Below are 17,149 nucleotides of genomic sequence, written 5' to 3' on the forward strand. Positions count from 1 at the left end.
AGATCTCCCTTCTTCCATTTCTAACTTTGCTGATTTTCATTTATATTTTGTATTATCAGTTCACCATGTAAATAAAATTAGAATGAATAATAATATTAACAAAAATTATAAAACTCCATAGAAACAGAAAAAAAATCTATTAATGACTGAGTTAAAGTTAAATAACTGAGTTAAATGACGGAAATCAGAATAGTGACAATGGCATATTTAAAAGACTGACAAAAATACCACATGTTAACGTCTGTGGAAAGTAACCAAACCTCTTCTTAGAGAAAAAAATCATATCTCTGAGACTCTATATTAATAAGGAAGAATAAAAGAAATCAAATAAACTTGCAAATAGAAAAGGAAAAAGTAACAGTCCGGATGAAAGTTCAAAAAAGAAATCATGACATTTGGAGAAGAAATAAACAGAATAGAAAATGAAAGATCAATCAGGCATTGGGGTAGGAGTTGATGACAGGAAAACAAAAATGAAAGATTTCCTGACCTCAGGAAGCCTACATTCTATTGGGGAGACAACATGTAGAAAAATAAAGGCACACAATAGTTTTTAAATTAAATTCTCTTTTCAAATAAAGATTTTCTTTCCCTCCTTCCCTTCTCTCTTCCCACTATCCCCACCACCATCGAGAAATCAAGGAAAATAAAGCAGCTGTGACAAATATTTATAGCCAAAGCTCCCCCCACCCCCTGCAAATTCCCAAATTGGTCACATCCGCAATAAAAATTTCAATCTTTATTCTGAATTACAAGGATATGCAATTAAAATGATAAAATGGGAAGCTATTTTTTTTCTGCAAAGACCAGTAAAAGTGACAAATTATTATCAAATTTAGTCAAAAAAGAGAGAAACGTCAATTCAGGAAAATCATAAATGAGATGAGAGATCACAGAAACCCCATGTAACAGTGATTACTCTAGCTAAAAGCCAATTCAGTTACCTTTCCAGCTCTATCCCAGGGTTCTCTGGTATTCTTATGTGGTTGGAGGGTGTATCTCTCACATCTGCCATTGACTCAAGCCCCACTAATTGGGTTCTCTCCAATTTTAGGTATCTAAGTACCCCAGGGGACAGCTAGGTGTCACAATGGATAAAGTGGCAGACTGGGAGTCAGGAAAATTCATCTTTCTGAGTTCAAATCTGGTCTCAGACACTTAACTAGCTGTGTGATCCTAGACTAGTCTCTTTACCCTGTTTGCCTTAGTTTCTCCATCTGTAAAATGAGATGGAGAAGGAATGGCAAACCATTCCAGTATCTTTGCCAAGGAAACCTCAAAATGGGATCACTGAGAGTTGGACCTGACTGAAATGACTAAATCACATTAAGGTTACTTGTTTGAATTAATTTAGAATCAGCTAGATGGTTCAGTGGATGGAACACTGGGCCTGGAATGAGGAAGCCCTGAATTCAAGCCTGGTCTCAGAAATTTATTAGCTGTGTGACCTTGAGCAAGTCACTTAACTTCTGTTTGCCTTAATCCAGTGGAGAAGGAGATGGCCAATCACTCCAGTATCTTTGTCAAGAAAACTCCATGACCGATTGGGTCATGGAGAGTCTGACATGACTGAACAACAACAGTGCCAAGTACTCCAGGTCCATTTTAAAGCCAAATTTTGTCTTACAAAGGAAGATTTACTTCAGGGAGATAAACAAGAGCAAACATACCAGTATTTCCCCTCAGCATCTGGTGGGGCATTATCCTTCCTACCTAACCTCAGTTTCTTGGAGAAGGAAGAGAAATTAGGTTAATATCTTAACTCATTTCCTAAGCATTGGTCCCACTAAGTTCCAAGTCCAAAAGTTGGTGTGTGGGCTGTGTGTGTGGGATGTGTACTTGGACCCTGGATTCTCAGGGATTCTCTACTAGAATGGCTACACTTTCCAGCCTGGAATCTTGTGCTCCAAGGTCCCCAAGACTCAATTTCTCAAGTCAAGACTTTATTCCTTAAACCTAGAAATGAAAAAGAAATATAAAAAGATGAAAACCTCAAGCCCTTTTCTTGGGGCCATAAGGTATAAATGAAAGGGGAAGGTAATTCTTCTCCATATAGCTTACTATAGGTATCCCATTGGTATTAGTGAATGAATCCTCCTTATCTGAATGATGCAGAAGAGAAAACAACTGTGCCTCTTTCAGGTAAGGATGTCAGGGGCATATCCTTGGCATCTCTTATGTGGTTTCCTACATTTTAGGTGGTCTGGGTATATGCCAAGCCCTATTATGCATAAAAGAAATTAAGGATACCAGTAGGGAAACAACATAATTCTAACACATCAGAAAATATACAGGAAAGAGATGGTCAATCAATTGGCACTTATATGAAATATCTTACTATGTGTCAAGCATTGTGCTAAGCACTGAGCTTGTATGTACAAAGACTGGAGCAAATTGTATGTTTTGTTCCATTGTACAGTCACGTCCAGCTCTGTGATGGCAAGGACCATACTGTTCAGGGACTTTTCTTGGCAAAGATACTGAATTTCATTTTCTTCTCCAGGGGAGTAAGACAAACAGAGTTGAAGTGACTTGTCCAGGGTCATACAGCTAGTAAGCATCTGAGGCCAGATTTCAACTCAGGTCTTCGTGACTTGAGGCCCAGTCCTCTATCCACCGAGCCATCTAGCAGGCCCTGTGTACAGTAATCCCTATGCACAACAATATGAATTAGTAAAATTGTCACAAGTAATTAGTAATTTAAATAGACAAATCTTAGAGAAAGAAATGATGAGTTTTAAAAATTCTTCTCTTCTTTTCTACCTGTCAAACAAAAGAAGCAAACAGAAAACTCCTATCTCAGAGGGAGTCACAGTTGAATTTTTTTTCAAACTTTCCTTTGCCTCTCAACCCTGCATTACCTGATTATCGGCATGCACACTGCCTCCAGTATACCTTAACCCTCTTTGTACTGGAACTCTGAAGACAGAACTTGCAGCTGCAGTGTCTATTATTTAGATTATTTTACTTCAACCGAGATCTTTAAGGATTTACTATGTTTAAGGCAATGGGCTGTGGGGCTAGGAAAGAAATCAGTCAGTATTCTGTTGGTCTGGGTGGAATGTCATACATTGATCTGCCACATGGGGGCTCCAGAGACTGCAGTGAGAGGACAGCATTTCTGTCTGACCTAACAAAAAAACTGTTAAGACAACCCAGGAGTATTAGGAGATGGTCCCCCATCCTCCTGTCCCTACTCCATCGCTTCAACCCTAAAATTGTAACCAAGCTGACTAGATATTTTGGATCCAATGAGGGATACAAACCATGATAGAATATAACATTTTCAGTACCTGAATCATGATGTGATGGGGAATGCTTCTGATTTGGCTGATTAATTTAAGGGTGCTATGTGTGAATAGGTGGAACCCAAGAAGGTGGAGAAAAGGTAGGGATTCGCCTGACCTCTCCCCAGGACCTCTTCAAACACCTTTAAATTATGTCATGAAATAATTCCTAGAGCAGCAGAACCCATAAAAGGATGGGATGAAACAATTTTCCAGCCAAAGACAACTTATAAGGTTGGCAGGAAAGGTCTGTCACATCTGGGTGAGAGTGGAGTGCAGTCCAGCGCAGCCTGTGCCAGTAAAGACCAGGTCCCAGCTAACTATGAGCAGACCTTCAGAGACACTGAATTACTAGCAGTGGCTATTCTGGAGCTCTCAGCTCACAGATGGTAAGGGGGTTGAACAACTGGTTAGAAAATTACAGGAGTCTCTTTGGTAGCACTGAGGCAGGACTCTGTTGCTTTGTATATATTCAGATCAAGATCACAGGTCAGGGTGGAAGTTCTAGGGCAAGGAGGAGCACTGGCACATCAGAGCTTGTTCCCAGTCGCAATGGAGCAGGGACTCTCATCACAATTCCAGGGTAGAAAAGAGTGCTTATGGTCACACACACCAGAACACAGGCTGGGAGAGGAGTAAACACACCTCTTCTTTGATAATACCTTGGAAGAACTGAAAGCTTACAGGTCCTTAGAAGTATCTGTGAAAACAGTTGTATAAAACCCCTGAAGCTTGGGGCAATGTGCCCTCCACCCTGGAAATAGAACCCATTTTACCAAAAAGTTAAATGTCAAGAAATTGACTGGGAAAATGAGGAAACAACAGAAAATAATTCTGATCATAGAAAGTTACTATGGTGACAAGGAAAATTAAAACACAAACTCAAAAGAAGATAAAGTCAAAGCTCCTACCTCCAAAGCCTCCAAAACAAAAATGGATTGGTCTCAGGTCATGGAAGAGCTCAAAAAGGATTTTGAAAATCAAGTAAGAGAATTAGAGGAAAAATTGAGAAGAGAAATGAGAGTGATGCAAGAAAATCATGAAAAACAACTCAATAGCTTGGTAAAGGAGACAAAAAAGTGCTGAAGAAAATAACACTTTAAAAAACAGACTAGGACAAATGGTAAAAGAAATCCAAAAATTGAACAAAGAGAAGGATGCCTTAAAAAGCAGAATTGGCTAAATGGAAAAAAAAGAGGCACAAAAATTCACTGAAGGAAAAAACTCCTTAAAAAGTAGAATTAGTCAAATGGAAAAGAAGATCCAAAAGCTTACTGAAAAAAATAATTCCTTAAAAATTAGGATAGAGCAAATGGAAGTTAATGACTTTATGAGAAATAAAAAAAATAAAACAAAATCAAAAGAATAAGAAAAAACCAATGTGAAATATCTCATTGGAAAAACAACTGACTTGGAAGATCAATTCAGGAGAGATAATTTAAAAATTATTGAACTACCTGAAAGCCATGATAAAAAAATAAGCCTAGGCATCATCTTTCAAGAAATTATCAAGGAAAACTGCCCTGATATTCTAGAACAAGAGGGGAAAATAAAAATTGAAAGACTCCACCAATCACCTCCTGAAAGAGATGCTAAAATAAAAACTGCCAGGAATATTTTAGCCAAATTCCAGAGCTCCATGGTCAAAGAGAAAATATTGCAAGCACCTAGAAAGTCAAATATTATGGAGCCACAGTCAAAATAACCACAAGATTTAAGAGATTCTTCATTAAAGGATTGGAGAGCTTAGAAAAGGGCTGCACAACATGTGGCCCGTGGATTGTAGAATTTGGGGCAGTCTGCAAAAAATGTAGGGTTGCCACTGTGCACTCCTGTTTGCCATGTGATTTGCAGCAACCAATTATTGTCAGTCTGTCTCTAGTCTAACCTATCTGTGACCTGAAGAAATTTAACCTATTTTAATTTTGGCCCCTACGAACTTGTTCAGGTCTGGCTTAGAAGGTAATATTCTGGAGGGCAAAGGAACTGGAATTACAATGAAGAATCACCTACCTAGCAAAACTGAGTATAATCCTTTGGGGGAAAAATGGATATTCAATGAAATAGAGGACTTTCAAGTATTTGTTTTGAAAAGAACAGACCTGAATAGAAAATTTGACTTTCAAATGCAAGCTCCAAAAGAAAAATAAAAAGGCAAGCAGGAAAGGGAAATCATAAGGGACTTAACAAGGTTAAACTGTTAATATTCCTACATGGGAAGATGATCCTTCTAACTCATAAGAACTTTCTCATTATTAGGGCAGTTTGAAGGAATATATACATATAGACAGAGGGTACAAGTGTGAGTTAAATATGAAGGGATGATATCTAAAAAAATAAATTAAGGGATGAGAGAGAAATGCACTGGGAGAAAGGAAAAGGGAGAGGTAGAATAGGATAAATTATCTGACATAAAAGAGGCAAGAAAAAGCTTTTACAGTGGTGGGGAAGATGAAGGAGGTGGGAGGGAGGGAGTAAACCTTACTGTCATCAAAATTGGCTCAAAGAGGGAATATACATATTTGAGTATAGAAATCTGTCTTACCTTACAGGAAAATAGGAATAGAACGGGATAAGAAAAAGGCGTGGTGGTGATAGAAGGGAGGGCAGATTGAGGGAGAGGAGAGTAAGAAGCAAAACAGTTTTGAGGAGAGACAGGGTAAAAGGAGAGAGTGAATAGAATAAACAGGGAGGGGGGAATAGGATTAAGGGAAATACAGTTAGCAATAGTAACTGTGAAAAATTTTTAAAGAGGTTTCTCTTATAAAGATCTCATTTCTCATATATATATATATGAGTCCTATATATATATATATATATATATAGGAGTCAGTCAAATTTATAAAACTAAGAGTCATTTCCCAATTGATAAATGATCAAAAGAGATGAACGGTTTTCAGATGAAGTAATCAAAGCTATCTACAACCATATGGAAAAAATGCCCTGATTCACTATTGATTGGAGAAATGTAAATTAAAACAATTCTGAGGTACTACCTCATACCTATCAGATTGGCTAATAGGACAGAAAAGGAAAATGACAAATGTTAGGAGGGGATGTGGGAAAATGAGACACTGATGCACCGTTGATGGAGCAGTGAACTGATTTAACTATGTAGAACAATTGGGAACTATATTCAAAAAGCTAAAAAAACCATGCATACCCTTTGACCTAACAATACCACTACTAGGTCTATATTCAAAAAGAGATAAGAAACAAAAAGGAAAAGAACCTATGTGTACAAAAATATTTCTTTTTTGGTGTCAAAGAATTAGAAATTGAGGGGATGCCCATCAGTTGGGCAATGGCTGAACAAACTGTGACGTGATTTTAATGAAATACTATTGTGCTGGAAAAAAATGATGAGCAGGATGCTCTCAGAAAAACTGGGAAGTAGTTACATGAGCTGATGCAAAGTGAAATGAGCTGTGTCCAAAGTAACAGAAATATTGTAAGATGACCAGCTGTGAATGACTTAGCTATTCTCAGTAATACGACCATCCAAGACAACTCTGAAGGACTTAGGATGAAAAATATTATCCATCCCCAGAGAAAGAGTTGATGGTGTCTGAACACAGATTGAAGCAGAAGGGGTTCTGTGACTGACCTAATCTTGCCACTTCATCAAAAATGTCTTAGAGAATCGACTATGGGATGAATGGGGCAGCTAAGACCTTTGCTAACCCTCTGTCTTCCTACCAACCTTTTTATCTTCCTTTGCTCCCTCCCCTCTCTTACACTCATAGTCCATTTCTTAAGACTGACCTGCTAGGACCCTGTACATTGCTGCGTTCTGACTATGTTTGTCTTGGGGACCTCTGCCAATTTTGATTAGATGATGGCACAGATATCCATTTCTACTTCCCATATCTCAGTGGTGGTCAAAAGAATTGATAGACATCTAGTTTGGTCCAGACCTATGACTCAAAATGCATAATAACAACAGGACTGAGCAAAGAGTCCTGTAAAATCTTACCTTTGGGTTCAGTTGAACAAACATTTATTTAGTGCTCATTATATGCAAAGTATGATGTTGAGCGGTGAGGTAACACAGTGGATAGAGATCAACCCTGGAGTCAGGAGGGCCCTAGTTCAAATTCAACCTCTGAAACTTGCTAGCTGTGTGACTCTGGGTAAGTCACTTAACCCTATTTGCCTCAGTTTTCTCAACTGTAAAATGAGCTGGAGAAGGAAATGGCAAACCACTCCAGAATCTTTGTCAAGTAAACCCCAAATGGGATCATGGAGATCTGGATACAACTGAAAGGACACAGCTAAAATGATTCAACAACAACACTGTGTAGATAGTGGGGATATAAAAAAATGGGAAAATAACATAATCTCTTAAGAAGTTACTAGATTAACAATTAATTAACAATTGATTATCAATTAAAATCTTTGTGTATAAGTATAAGAGAGGCAGCATGCCTGGAGATGGATATTTGAAATCTGAATTTAAATCCTGTCAAAATTTATTGCCTGAAAAACCTTGGACAAATTTCTTAACCTCTCAGAGCCTCAGTTTCCTCAGCTATAAAATGGGAATAATTACAGCCCCAACTTCACAGGGTGGTAGATCAAATGAGATAATGTATGTAAAATGTTTTGCCATCCTTAAAGTGCTACATAAATACGACCTTTCTTTTCTTTTTAAAAACAGTATCAAAGTCAAATAATTATCTCATTTCACCCATACTTCAAGTAAGTATGGAAACCAGCAGCTTATTACTGACAGTTGTCTATGTTTGAAGAACAGTCTAAAGTGCACATGTATAATATGATATTTTTTCCTTAATACACACCAACTGCCAGAGCATCATTTCTATATCAGATTTAACAAGCAAAAGTTAGGTTTTAAGATGGTATAAACAAGTGGGCAGCTAGGTAGTACAGTGGATAGAGTGCCATTCCTGGAGTCAGGAGAAACTGAGTTCAAATTCGTCCTCAGGCATTTGCTAATTATGTGACCCTGGGCAAGTCGTTTCACTCTCTTTGCCTCAGTTTCCTCCTCTGTAAAATGAACTAAAGAAGGAAATGGCAAAGCATTTTAGTATCTTTACAAAGAAAACCCTGAATGGAATCACAGAGTCAGTTGACTAATTGACAAAAGAAAAGTAAAAAACAAAAGTGTACAATACATTGAAAAAATATATATACTTATTAATATTAAGAGAGAGAAAGACAGAGAAAGAGAGAGGGAGAGAGAGAGGGAGAGAGAGGGGAAGAGAGAGAGGGGGAGAGAGAGAGGGAGAGAGAGAGAGAGAGAGAGACTGTTCCAGTCTGGTGGTTTTAAAGACAAAGGTTTTTTCTGCTACACGGCCAATGGAAAGAGCTGGTCTCACTCATTCTGTATGTGACCACAGAATGTCTCCTCCCAGAATCAGGTCCCTATTGTCCCCTACGGGGCCATGTGCACCTAGGCACTTGCCAAAGCCCAATTTCAGAGATAATGTGTGAGATGTGTTTTGCAGCGCTATAAACACTTTCGTTAGTATTATTACATCTTTTCTGAAATTTTTTTCTTGTAATTCTATGACAACTAGTACCTATTTTCAGAAGTCCATTCTTTTGGTTTTTATGAGCAGTAGAATTAAAAACTGCGTGTATGTGTGTGTGTGTGTGTGTGTGTTTGTTTGAAGGAGGGGGACTGGAAATAAAATGCATGGATATTTGAAAATCCAAGAAATTCAGATGATACTAAATACCATAATAGGCTTGAAAATGCCATCATTCTGTGAGGGTTTTCAAGTATCTTTCTGATAAAGATTGAACACAAATGCATTTTCAGACTACCAAATGTCACTGCATCCTGAATCTTTTCATCCCATCTCCATTTGTTACCCTGAAATCAGAAGTTCACAAACCCAGACTTTTATCATAACGAACCAATCTCAGCAGTTTATCTCTTAACCAGTCTTTGTGGTACCTGATGGTGACTCTCCAGGATGGAGAGGGGGAGGGGAAAATGTTCCCCTCAGACCCCCAGTTGGCAGAAGCTCATAATGAAAAATGAGAACAAAGAGAGCTTGGAAAGCAGATGGAATGAGAGAGAAAGATACAATGGAAGGTGTTTGTGGGGAGGAGAAACAGAAAAGATACTTCTGGACAAGATGACCACATGAAAGGTTTCAACTAAGCCCTGTTCCCCCCAAAAAACACCTTAAAAAGTCATGTTGAAAAGATGGCTGGAACCAAATTAAGATATAATCAGCAAATATCTAACAAAATGAACATTATGTGTGTTTTATTGTATTTTTTTGTCCCATGAGGATGTTTCTAGTTGAGTTTGTAACCACTGACCTAAAACACTATGAAAATTAGCCCCTTTGTATGGAAACAAACAACTCTGAGGATAACCTAATCCCTACCACATCCCATTCCCAACTCTCCCTCCCAAAAGCCCACCACCATTTCTACAAACTACATAAATGAGTGTTTCCACACTGTCTCATTCAGAACTGTAGGGAGGGGCCAGGATAGAGAGTATAGCATCCTTACTTCAGGGCCATAGAGCTCAATCTCCAGATCCTTCAACTTGTCTGGAACTGCAGCAGACAACAGGACCTTGACATGGTCCAGATTCCCAGTTAAGGATTATGGCAGGGACAGGAGCTTGGTCCTGGCTGTAGGTGCTAGACTTGGACTGTGGCCTAGAATTGACTTAGCTTCCCAGTTAAAGATTGTGGCAGGGCAGGGTTGGGCCTAGTTTCTAATATGAGTCCAGTACTCTGAGAGATAGCAAAATCTATCCCTTTATTGGAGAGAAAGGGGAAGGAAAATATGGCAGGGTACAGTGTCTGGCCTCTGGCTAGGGAGAGGAGAAGTATTTGACCCTGGTACATCAAACTCCAGGATTGGGACTGGGAGTGAGACTTGAATCTATACATCTACTACTCATGCCATCAGTAATTATGGGAGAGGGTAGAGTCTCAGGCCAGAATTATGTTGTCATAGGCAACCTGATCACCAATGGGATCCCAGCTTGATTATTCCATCTAGGGTAGGAAGAAGGGACAAGACAAACAGGGAGAACAGGATCTCAGGCTCAATCAGTCTATCTAGGACTAGTATTTCTTTTTTTATTTTTTAATATGTATTTTTACTTTCTTCCCAATTACATGTTAAAACAATTTTTAAACATTTAAAAAATATTTGAGTTCCAAATTCTATCCTTCCCTCTCTCCCTCCTCTCTCCCTCCCTGAGATGGTAAGCAGTTTGATATAGGTTATACATGTTCAATCATGTAAAAACATTTCCATATTAGTAATTTTGTATAAGAAGACATGAATTAAAAAGAAAGAAAGAAGGAAAGAAAGAGAAAAATATCACATTTCAGTCTGTATTTAGACAGTATTATTTCTTTTTCTGGGGGTGAATTGCATTCTTCATCGTAAGTAGGACTACATTGGTATCTTAGGCCAACACTTCTGGAGGGGAAAAAGCCCCCCCCCCTTTTTTTTTACGGGCAGTCCCATATGCATAGAATGCTCTCCTTCATAATATTTGCCTTCTTGGTCTCAGCACAAATATTACCTCAGATAAGATGATTTTCTCAGTCCCTCTTGATGCTAGTAACTTCCTTCTGACATTACTTCACATTTACTCTGTAACATAATTGTTGGCATGTAGCCTTCCTCCATTTCAATGTTAGCTCTTTGAGGGTTGGAATTGTTTTTGTTTTATTCTATATCTATAGGACTTAGCACAGCACTGAGACATAGCAAGCATGTAACAAATACTTGTTGACTTGATAGGTAGAAACAAACAATTATTGTTGGAGACTTCATTGTGCTCCTTTCAGATGTAGACAGATAAAAGAGAAAACCAAATAAGAGAAACAACAAAGACCTGATTGGGGTTTAAGAAAAATTCAGTATGATAGACTTCTGGTAGTCTGTAGAAATGGGAATGAGAGTGAAAAAGTATAGAGAACTCTCTCATCTGAAAAGATGTCTTCTTTACAAAAATTCTGAATTTGATAGCATAAAAAACGCTTGTAAATAAGTACAGAAAAGCAAAAATAGTAAATGTACCTTTTACTGACCTCTATTCAATAGAAAAACTCACCTCAGACACTTATTCACTGTGTGACACTAGGAAAATAATTTAACATCTCCCAGCCTCTGTTTCCATCTCTGTAAAATGGGGATAAACACATTCAGGGTTGTGAGGATCAAGGAGATAACATTTATGTAGCAATATAATCCTAGAGAATGAGTGGGTCAAAGGACAAATCATAAAACAATAAATTATTGCATCAAAGAAAATATTAATGAGATCTTCTTTCGATCCATATTCCCTCCCTTACCCTGATCCTCACCCCTACCCCATCCCTCCATATCCTTATCAGGCTCAGGGCTGAGCCCCAGATTCAGCAAGTCAGGAGTCATCACGCAAGCTGAGCAGTGGTAGCCTGTACCTACTAAGTCTTACTTAGCAGCAGGTGCTTAACTGTAGGTACAAAGCCTAGAAATATAAATCTGAATTTAATCTAATCTAACATTAGGAGAATTGCTCTGAGCTACTATGTTGGCAACACTATACTATGTAAACTCCAATGTGGTATTTTTCTTCAGGTGAAAAATGATGATTTTTTCTGAAATTTTTTTCTTGTAATTCTAAGGTAATAGTTCCTATTTTCAGAAGTCCATTCTTTTGCTGTTTATGATCAGTAGAAGCAAAGACTCTGTGTGTATGTGTGTGTGTGTGTGAAGGAAGGGGGCTGGAAATAAAATGCATGAATATTTGAAAATATTTTTTCTTCACTTTTCTTCAGGTGAAAAATGATTAGGTTTCTTTCTGCTTCTCCATTTTTATTGATAAATTTGGTCTGGGACTACTATTATTGTTTTTTTTTAAACACCTGAAGAAACCTTCTCTCCATCCCATATTTGATGATTCCAGTACAAGGTGCTTTGCATCCACTCAAAACCATATATATATTTTATTTACTGGCTTCTTTTTGCACTACTATCATTTCCCAACAGCCCTTCTTTGCTGCTCCCATAGAACAAAGAAAAACAGACATAGTGATTGCCTTTGACAGCGCGTGTTATAATCTTACCCAGAGTCCATCTCTTCTCTACCAAGGAGGGCAGTATTTTATCATCATCTCTTTGGAACCAAGATTAGACATAGTAAATAATATTCTGATATTTCAGTCAGGTCCTGATTGGGGGGGATACTATGAAGTGGTGGCATTATTCAGATTCTCTCCTTATTTCAAATTGAAGCTGCTTATTTTCATTGGGGCGGAACCAATGACCATATTTTATATAAATACAATTAGTAGTTATACTTATATAATAATTCGAATATATGTGACCACTTTATGGGATTAATTATTCACACTAATCAGGACCCAGTTATATATCACTGGAGTCACTGTGTCACATGCTCCTTTTTAATTAAACTTTCGCCACATTTTTTATACTGAGATTATTTTAGCATCTTCAGTTCTAAAATACTACTTGCAAAACACAACACCTTTAACACTACACTTGTTTTTGTTGTCTGTTTTACATATAGATTAAAATTTCTGGTCCTAAGGCAACATTCAATAGAGGATCTGAATTCAAATCTGGCCTCAGAGAGTAGTTGTGTGGCTCTGGGCAAGTCACTTAGCCCTATTTGCCTCAGTTTTCTTATGTAAAATGGGGATTCGTACTAGTACCTACCACACAGCATTGTTGTGAGGATTAAATAAGATATTATTTGTAATATAATATAAATGTAAATAGATATTATTATTTATTAAATAAGATTATTTTAAAGTGCTTACACAGGACCTGGCACATGGTAGTCACTCAGTAAGTACTTGTCTCCTTTCCCCTCCCAAGCCCCTCTATATAATCACCATTTTGGGGGTTTATCTACACATGTCCTAAATGTTCTAACGAGGAATGCTTCAAAATAGGAAATAAAATGAATGAAAACTAAACCTACCCAAGTTTGGGAATGTGCTTAGATTTTATTCTACTCTGACTCAGAGGCACAAAAGCCCTTTGAAAACCTTGAAGTGCTATCAGAACTTGAGCTTTTACTATTAGTATTTTTGTTTTTATTGTATGCAACCTTAGAAAATATAGAACAATACAGAGAGATTTTGAGCCAGCCGAGATGGAGGGGGAGAAGGAAGGATGGACTTGGTACTTTAAGCCTGGCCCAGGATACAAAGAATTTGTCCTATTGATAGTATTTTCCTCTGTTTTCTCTCCAGCCCCTGTGATTGTTACACCTCCTAAAAAGATTCACAATGTAACTGGGGCCCAGGTCTACCTGTCCTGTGAAGTGAAGGCTGTTCCAACACCTGTCATCAGCTGGAAGAAGGTATGTCAGAGAACACTGCCCAGTGTCCTCCAGGTATTCACAATGTGTGTACTTGGTGGATATCCCAGGTGTTTTGGAGGTTCAAAAACAACCTAGGCTGGCTTATATGCCATTCCTTTTAAGAAAGAATAAAAAGAAAAAGAAAATAAGGCATACAGAGGCAGCTAGGTGGCTCAATGGGTAGAGCATCAGGGCTAGAGTCAGACCTGAGTTCAAATCAGGTCTTAGACACTTACTAACTGTGTGACCATGAGCAAGACACTTAACCTCTGCCTGCCTCACTTTCCTCAACTGTAAAATGGGGATGGTAATGGGGATCTGCCTCCCAGGGTTATTGTAAGGATAAAATGTAAAAAGTTCGTAAAACACTTAGCACAGTGCCTAGAACATTGTAGGCACTTAAAAATACTTTGTTTCCTTTCTTTTTGCCTTCCCTTTTTCCTCTTCTCCTTTCCCATTCATTTTTTTCATTCCTTCCAAACCAACCAACCCATCAAATACATAGTTACAGAATATACTGATCAGCTGTGTCCACTGTATCAAGTATTCCATATCCATTGTCTCCCATCTGCAAAGAAGGAAGGAATTTAACTCTTCAGACTTTCTACCCGCTAATTTTGCAGCTAAGGATTCTGAAGCCCAGAGAGGTTGTGATTTGTCCCAGATAATAGTGACAAAATTAGCAATCAAGCCCGCTTCCTCTGACTTCAAATCCAGTGCTGTATGCCACGTTTCCTTATTATTAATAAAATTGTGCATTTATATAACACTTTAAAATACATGACAAACTTACGGAGAAAAGTTGGAGGTATCCTGTAAGGTGGGTGGGGGGCTCTTTTTCCCCCTCTATATTATCTCACTTGGAGATCATATTAGCTCCCAACTTCAACTATTATTTCTATTTTTATGTGTTCAAATCTTTCTCAACCTCCAGTCTCTCGTCTCCAGCTATCCGTTAACCATCTTGAACTGGATGTCCTATAGACATCTTAAACTCATCAGACCCAAAATGAACTCATAATCTTTTCCTGATACCCTCCCTTCCATTTTCTGTAGAGTCTGCCACTGTCCTCCCAGTCATCCAAGATTACAACCTAGCTATCGTCCTTAATTTCTCTCTTACCACTCATATTTAATTTGTTGCCATGTGCTGCTGATTCATACTTTGATAAGTTTCCTTTTCTCCTCTGACACTGCCACCCTTGTCACCTCATGCCTGGACTGTTAAAATAGCCTTCTGATTGGTCTCTTTGATTCAAGTCTCTCTGCACTGTAGTCCATCCTTCACTCAGTTGCCAAACAGATCTTCCTGAAGTGTAGTTCTGACCTATTGATAAATTCCAGTGGCTCCCTGTACCTTTTAGGATCAAATATAAGATTCTTTATTTGAGTCTTATTTCCCTTCGTAATCTGGTCCATTTTTACCTTTCCAGTCTTGACAATTTATTCCCCTCTGCATCCTCAGGAAAAATGGCAAATTACAGTGGTTTCCTTGCTGTTCCTTGCATGCATCGCTCCATTTCCCAATTCCATAAATTTCATTGCCTGTCCGCTATCCATGGAATCCTTTTCCTTCTTATCTTTGCTTCCTGGCTTTCATCAAGTCTTTGTTGAAATATCCTACCTTCTACAAAAGGTCTCTATTGATCCACAAGATGACCTCCAATTTATCCTTTATGCATCTGCATCATTGAGGCTAAAGCCTAATATTATATTATAAACATATGATTTGAAGAAGTATGTATTGGATCAGCTTTGGCCCTGAATCACTTTTGCCTGTTTCCAAAAATGAAAAATCCATTCTAAAAAGATGGATCTCATCACTATTGGAGATGTTTTAAAGAAAGAACTTCAACCTCTACAGACTAGTGCAGAAAGAGAGTTTTGCAAATATCTACATTGGGGAGGAGGTTGGTCTAAATTTTGAGGGCCCCAAATCTATTGGCCAAAGACATCCACACACATATTTACATATTGTAACATGCAAATATACTTACCTGTCTGACTCTACTTTTTCCTTTTGATGTATCACAAACATCAAGTATGTTTGCTTTTAAAAATCATTATCATTAAAAGGGGGAGGCTGGAAATATGTATTGGGTGACCTATAAATCCAAACTGCTAACCAACTGAGTTTGTCATATGTTCTCGTCATATGTCATATGATAAGTACCCAAGTTTCCCTTATCACTTTGATATACATGTCCTGAAAACTGTCTACTCTCTACTCTTCTTGAACGGAACATTGTTTTTCTTGTATTTAGTAGAAATGTTTCATCAAGCCTAATTGTCCTTAATTAAAAAAAATATTTTGACATACAGGGCTTTTGTAGCTTAACTTTTTGGGGGATGGAGAGGGGGAGAAAATTGACTTGCCCAGGGTCACAAGGCCAGATTTGAACTCAGGTCCTCCTAACTTCAGGGCCAGTGCTTTATCCCTTGTGTCACCTACCTGCTCCTTACAGCTTAATTTTTAAAATAAGCTATTAATAGCTTAATAAACCACTTAAACTATTAAAGTTTAAAATTACCATGACACCTTTTGGGTGTTTATACTATCTGGAAAATGCTTATAAATCAGAGCTCTTGACTCAGATGGAGCTATTTTGTCCCTCTGTTTGAACAATATGCCCTCTGAGTAATTACTGGTACTTAATCACTGTTGATTTTGACAGACTTTAATTCAGAATCACAGTGGGACTCAGTTTCTTCCACATAACTTGTCCATCTTGAGCATGGCACTGACTTCTCTCACCTCTGTTTTCACCTATAAAGTGATTGATAAAATGGCATCGAATGCCCCTTCTAGATCTAAATGCGTGATCCTACTACATCTTAGAAACTCTCCTTTTGTCCCAAAAGTATGAAATATTTTATGAGAATGGCACAGATTAGAATATACTCCTTAAAGTCTCAAGCATTGTTGAAAACTTATAAGATAATAGCATTAAACATTTTTTTTCTTTTTTCATCTAGGGTAATAATCCAGATGCAGAATTTGGCTTGTATTTGCAGAATGTAGCCTCATTGAAACAAAGTTCTGAACAAAAATTTTCATGAGAAAAAAACTATAACTCACATAAACCCTATAGTACTACAAACAACTGATGCAAGCTGAAACCATCGTGAAATCCATCAAGTACCTTTGTACACTCATAGACTGCACAGGAATGAACTAGGGTTTCGACAAGCTGATGAAGATATTGGTGCCATGCTGTCTATCTAAACCTTTTTATGCAAATCTTGACTGATTAATATTACTTTTACAGATCACAGAGTCTCCCAAGGGAGTCAAGTTGCTGGAGGAGTTGCCGGGAGACCGAGTGAATATGGCTGTGCAGGTTCGTGGTGGTCCATCCAAACATGAAAGTACAGGCTGGGTTTTGGTGAGTATCCCCTTGGCCAGTGCTGCCCTGTCTCACTTCTACATTTATATTCCCAACAGTTAACACAGCATTCGTAAACTTTTAATGAATGTTTTATTCATTCATTAGTTTGTTCATTTATTTGTTCATGTTATTAGACTTCAAGT

At 37.9% G+C, this 17,149-nt stretch overlaps 1 protein-coding gene across 1 annotated transcript in view; it reads left to right on the forward strand.

Moving 5' to 3' along the window:
- Positions 1 to 17,149, forward strand: part of IGFBPL1 (insulin like growth factor binding protein like 1) — a 60,204-nt gene that overhangs the window by 31,223 nt on the left and 11,832 nt on the right. Inside the window, exons 2-3 of the mRNA XM_072596732.1 lie at positions 13,508 to 13,617; positions 16,887 to 17,003. Of these exons, the coding sequence (XP_072452833.1) occupies positions 13,508 to 13,617; positions 16,887 to 17,003 (227 nt within the window). The remainder of the gene's footprint in view (positions 1 to 13,507; positions 13,618 to 16,886; positions 17,004 to 17,149) is intronic.

Source organism: Notamacropus eugenii, chromosome 3 (assembly GCF_028372415.1).
Source record: "Notamacropus eugenii isolate mMacEug1 chromosome 3, mMacEug1.pri_v2, whole genome shotgun sequence".
Taxonomy (NCBI): Eukaryota; Metazoa; Chordata; class Mammalia; order Diprotodontia; family Macropodidae; genus Notamacropus; species Notamacropus eugenii.